Here is a 6,000-nt window from a genome sequence, read left to right on the forward strand (position 1 = left end):
AATGTGATTTTCTGGAATTTTTTTTCTAATTTTGTCTGTCATAGTTGAAGTGTACCTATGATGAAAATTACAGGCCTCTTTCATCTTTTTAAGTGGGGAGAACTTGCACAATTGGTGGCTGACTAAATACTTTTTTTGCCCCACTGTATATTATAGATAGGGCTACAGTGAATTGATACATGATTACTACTGGAGTGCATCGTTGCCATGGTGTTTACATCAAATGTCCCAACAACAAAAAAAACGGAATAGGCAGTTGCCTACCATGTAAAAGGAAGACAGCTTTGTTTGAACCTAAAATATATTTTTTAAGTAGAATAGAAATTCTGAGTAGACCCTCCGGCAGTTGAGAGGCTTACGGAATTATAATAGCCTGCCGATGAACAATATAGCTCAATACTATTTTTAACCTAAAATAGACCAGAGCCTATCATGGGCAGAACAAGCAAGGTGGGCAAAGCCAAGCACGAGCTAGCGAGATCCTATTGGCACATTCTAGCATTTATTTGCATATGTCCGTAGGGGAACGCCTAATCTGGGAAGTGAGTGTGGGCAATAACTAAATTCGCCCTTGCACTCCTTCTAAACTATGCCATTTTTTTTGGGGGGGGGGGGGGGGGCAAAGGGTAAAGTCTGCAAAACATAGTCTGCTCTGTTTGTTACAGATTCTAGTTTTGGAAACAGAAAACCGCTTTGAGATCAAATGTTTAATCAAGGAGAAAATTTGCAGAATGTCGGCCAAAATCAATCTCGCCCCATCTTCCCCCACTGCCGGCCACTGGGATTCCTTTCATCACCATATTTAGTAGTGAGTGGAAACGCCAACCGGATGCTTCACATTTATACAACCAGTGAAATATCTGTCTCATTGTTCTATCTATGGGTGTAGTGTTTGTAATGCAAGGTGGAGGAGAGGCTGTCTCTTGTCAGAGATCACATTTATTTTTGGGAGATTGTAAAATATTACATTTTCATTCAAGACAGGATAAATATATTGTTTCAGGTGATAATAAAACATGTTTTGTTAAGTTACTTCTTCCTCAACTTGTTTCTCCAACTTTATAGCAAGTCAAGCTAGCTTGCACAGCAGAGCAGCTAGCTAGCTAAAAGCTAGGCTATCTTGAAGATACCACTAGTAGCTAGCGACCTCCACCTAATAAATATATATTTTTTTTAAGTCCTTACCATCACAATAAACTTAAATCGGAGGCAACAGTCATATAATCTAATTGGCTTAAAAGCCAATGTGTATTATTTAACATGACTATTAAAATAGTACTAACTTCTAGGAATCGGTAATTGTTTGCAAGATGCTAGCTATCCCATAAAGCCATCGCCAAAAACCAAATGTTTCTCTTCTTCTGTGGTTTGGTAACTTCCTGTTCTTCTACAGACTCTGGCTGGACTGAAGACAACGCAATGTTTGGAAAATGTCAAAGTATCCGTCTGGCAACAAAGTCTTCAACCACAAGGGGGCATTGCGATTCCACTGCGTTGTGGACATCCCTATTGAAATAGATGACATCCGGTGCAACGTAACTGAGTGCTTATGAGTAATGTGACACCTCGTGTCAACCAGATGCATCAAACTCTTTGCGTTCCGGCGGAAGTCATTCATTGTCAATGCAGCAGTCCGTAATGCTACGTTGGGGATGCTACACTAGGCTGCTGCACTGTGTTCTGTGTTCCTGCATGCATTCAATCTTTTAAACTGTGTGTTGCTTTACCGTGCGGTGGTACAATCGGAAGTACACACACATACTCCAAATAGCTAGCTTTTAGCTAGTCGAAAAGCGAAGCACACGTGCATTAAGTACGAAAAATGCAGGCTAGACATCCAGCAAAACAAAACGCATATGCATCTGGTGGACATCAGGCGTGAACGAGGCTTCCGATGTTCAATGGTAGGCAACAGCATAAGACACAGGGGTCACGCAGACGTTAGCCAGGTGGTGGTAGTATTGCGACAAGTCAGTCAGACATTCAATGGTAGGCGACAGTAGCTCATTCGGCTCTTTTCACCCACAATACTCACCGCCCCCTCTGCAGCTGCAGCAATAGGGTGCCAGCCTCTCTCCCTCGCTCAGCAGTACTTTAAAAAAACACATGTATTTCGAATATCCGGACATCCAAACAAAAATGTAAGATACTATTTGAATAGTGAAACTCCCATCCCTAGACAAAATCAACTCAAATTGGATTTAAACGGAGATGTTTCTCAAGTCCATGGCTCCATGATGGATATCAAACATGCACTCTGTATGGTACGTGTATGTTGCACTATATTCTCTTATAACACAGTTTTACTCACTTCCTCTTTCATAGGAGCCTACAGCGTAATTTCAACTTAAATTCATACACTTGTGCTCTACTTTACTACTGGCACCTTCAAAACGTGGAACAATAAACACAAATCTTAATATCAATCAATAAAATAGGTCTACTGTGTTAAACATGACAAATTGGTATGTATAAACAATAGCATTCTTGAGGATGTTGGAGTATGTCAGGTGAAACGAAGGTGATGGATAGTCAGATGGAAGCAATGTGGGCTATGAAAAAGAAGAAGAATCATTGTAACAATGCTGCAACATCACTGTAACATTGTAATATTAGTGGGCTCTTAGGCCTGCAACAATGGAAGATGGTCATGGTCCCCTATTGCCCATTGTATTTTCATGTATACTTTTTATATTTTGTTCATCTCACTGTAAGTCAGTCATGGATACTTAAGGATATATGGAAATGTACAGAATGGTTACATGGAGGAAAGTGTGGGAGATCGTGCTTTTTCAATTTCAGTCAAGGGGAGGGTTTAGTATTTTTTTTTTTAAATCTAGTCCAGGGGAGGGTCATGTAATTTGTAATTGATGAAATTTCAATATTTCTCAGTGTTTTAGAATTAGTTGCTTGTCAGGCTAAATTTCCATGTGTGCCAGATGCCGCCCCTCATCTCTGATTCTCCGCTGGGCACGCAATATCAAGTGCGCCTATAGGCTATTTAGTGTGGTCTCAATCAAATGATCCATAGCCTATAGGCTATGAAGTGCATGCTCAGAGACACAAAGAGCAAAGTTACATTTCTAAGATAGCTGCTGGTATGGTGTAAATACAACTAGGCTGTATTACACACACTAATGGATAATCCAACCCTGAGCCCATGCCTTCTCTGCTCTTGCTGATCAAAAACTGTGTAGGGCTACGGTGGCAGTTCAGGAAGAGAGTCAAAAGCGAAATAATACTTTATTAGGCCTAGTCCAAAAAAATGCACTTGCTCGTGGACTAGCCTATCACCTACATGTATGTCATTTTCAGTTTGAGGAGAGCGCAGAGATGAGAAGGAGAACCTGAGGTCAACTTTGATAGCTTGCTACTACTATAATTCATTTTTATTAAAAACAACATGTGTCTTGCCCATGATGGTTGAAATGAATTATGCCTACTCGAATGAATTTGCCTACTTTCAGCACCATGAGCTGTCCATTTACAATTGATTGTGCCACAGCTGCTGCTTCAAGTTTCTTGAATCTGGTTTATTGTGAGGCCATCAAATCTGATAAACACATCTTCATTTTAATTAGACTTTACAAACAATGAGAGGGCTTTGTGTTGGAGCCTATTTTTTCCTATTTAAGAAATATGTAGTAGGCCTACTTGTTTGACAGAGGAAATTATGCAATAAGCTGCTATATCCAGGTAGGCCACATTTTTTGAAGTATCATGCTCAGATTCCGAATGACTTCTCAGATTGAATTACTTGCAAACAGGGTCAGCTTCGTTACAAACAAGTCACACTTACTTGGCATTGGCGAAATATGATGAGATGAACACAGGCCTATCTTTCTGTCCATTAGCCTATTTAAAAAGATTCAGCTAATGCGTAAAACGATGTAGCATTGCATGAAATGTTTATTAAAATGCAATCTTTTCTCGGACCTGCAAATAAAATCATTGATTCGTGCAATGCTTTTACTATAAAGGAGACCTTTCCATCCTTATTCTTGTCCACGGTGGTCTGCGAACCCACAACCTTCTGTCCCGCAGTCTTGTGTGCTAGCAAAATTCCTGCACTGCCATGTAATGCTTACAGGATGAAGAACAGTTTCTAAAACTGCATTTCTAAGGCTCTGGTCTGTCCAAGAATTGAGGGTAACGGAAGATATGTTCTCTACTATCCACTTACTTTGTATAGAAGGGGTCACTTGTTTTTTTTTTTTTTCAAGCGTTCGGGGACGGTTTAGATTATATACATTTTGCTGAAGGGAGTGCCATCCATTTTCATTTCAGAGAGGTCCGATTTTCTCCATGTAACCCTTATTGTAAATAACGTTCACTCCCGTAGTCAGCCATAATGGCAAAGTAATGACATGTTTCCTATAACACCTTTCTGTGTCTATGTAGGCTACACTAAAGCAGCCGCATCAGCTCACTCAGCCATGTTGGAACAGCCCATTTCTGTCAAAACGGGAGAAAATGAAAACACGGCTCCTACAAATGCACGCCCCGGTTCCTACACATGCATGCGCACCCACCACTCACACAATTAAGAGCAGGCACGGCTGGCTGGTACCGTTGTCTGGCGCTCCCTCCTATTTCCAAATAGCACGACATTCACACCACTGGACTATGACATTCAGGATCCCCCATATGCGGCGCGCTATTTAGGAACATGCGCAGCATGCATCACACGTTCCCCATATTGATCCCCCAAAATACAAACTGAGCCTAAATCGATAGGTCATTTTACAAATAGTTGTTATGGTTGACCATTAAAATCCACGGTAGGCTAATTACACGTGCAAATATAGCCGGGAGTAGTTATTCTGGACACATGTTTTATTTCACATAAATCCCCAGCTGTTGTTAAGAGGATATTCCTTACATAGACTGCCTATTGAACATGCGGCTTTGCCCTGTCTAGATATAGGTCCAGTATTTTACAGCATAGGCGCACATTTTTAAAAAGCCTTGATGTTTTGCCCAACACTGAGCACTGAAGAGAGGACAAATAAATGCGATGCAAGTTGAAGTCAATAACATGACATTATCTTTTGTCTGCATATTGGCGATGTTTTAAGGTTGACTATTATCAAAATATTAACTTCGCCTATTAAAAATCCGTTCTTCACTGTTTCGAAAAAATCAATACCTCATTTCATCCCCCCAAAAGACCTACATTGCAATTAGCTCGCCTACATATTCTTTCCCTTTTGCAGGTGTGGCAATCGGGGCGAAATCGTTCAAATTGAGCCAGAACATTCATTGTCAGTGCATAAAATACCCTAGTCTATACAATAATAATAGGCTACATGCAGTTAAGTCAAAAGTCTACTTACTCCATGTTTCACCACCGTCCCGTTTCACCAACTCTGCTGTGTTCGACTGAAATGTGTATTTTGCCTTTAATATCAAGAGGAGTAGTCTTCCTCAGTAGCCCACTACCATCAATTTCGGTCTACGGACCCCCTCCCCTTCATTCAGAGCTGCAAAGTCGAGAAATCGGCAGTCCCTCCCCTGTAGCTGGCTTTGGTGGGGAGCAACGCGCTTACAGCACATTTGCCAAAATACTACCCTTTAAATCAGGGCCCAAATAATGATTTGCCTTTGCTAATGGGTTCAAAATAACTTCTATACTTTCCACATCCGTGCTCCCACCATTCCCTGTTTTAGGATGATTTCTTTTGTTCCATTTCTGAGCTCATACCGCGCAATGCTGTATCATCTGTTCGCACAGCTAGCGCGAGTTAGGTGAGGCGTTACGCCCCCACATGGATAGAAAATAAGAAAATAGTGTAGGCATAGAATCGATTTAGCTCTGCTAGAATTCTCACACTGGACAGGACACGTCAATGAATGTATTATTTAGGAGACTCGTGTTATTTAATGAGACTAATAGGATCTCAACTTCTATAAGCAATATGTTCATGCTCACTGCAGATACCTAAGTCTGGGTATCAGTCTTTTTAGCTATTCCACTCCTTGAATGTAATAGTTGAACTG

The 6,000-nt window shown here is 40.8% G+C and overlaps 1 protein-coding gene across 3 annotated transcripts in view; it reads right to left on the reverse strand.

Moving 5' to 3' along the window:
• Positions 1 to 5,760, reverse strand: part of LOC110524123 (paralemmin-1) — a 77,749-nt gene extending 71,989 nt beyond the window's left edge. For all 3 annotated transcript variants that reach the window (XM_036977942.1, XM_036977941.1, XM_036977940.1), the window contains exon 1: positions 5,337 to 5,760. In XM_036977942.1, coding sequence (XP_036833837.1) covers positions 5,337 to 5,341 — 5 coding nt within the window. In that variant the 5' untranslated portion in view covers positions 5,342 to 5,760. The remainder of the gene's footprint in view (positions 1 to 5,336) is intronic.
• Between the last annotated feature and the right edge of the window lie 240 nt (positions 5,761 to 6,000).

The sequence above is a fragment of the Oncorhynchus mykiss genome, chromosome 5, assembly GCF_013265735.2.
Source record: "Oncorhynchus mykiss isolate Arlee chromosome 5, USDA_OmykA_1.1, whole genome shotgun sequence".
In the NCBI taxonomy this organism is placed as follows: Eukaryota; Metazoa; Chordata; class Actinopteri; order Salmoniformes; family Salmonidae; genus Oncorhynchus; species Oncorhynchus mykiss.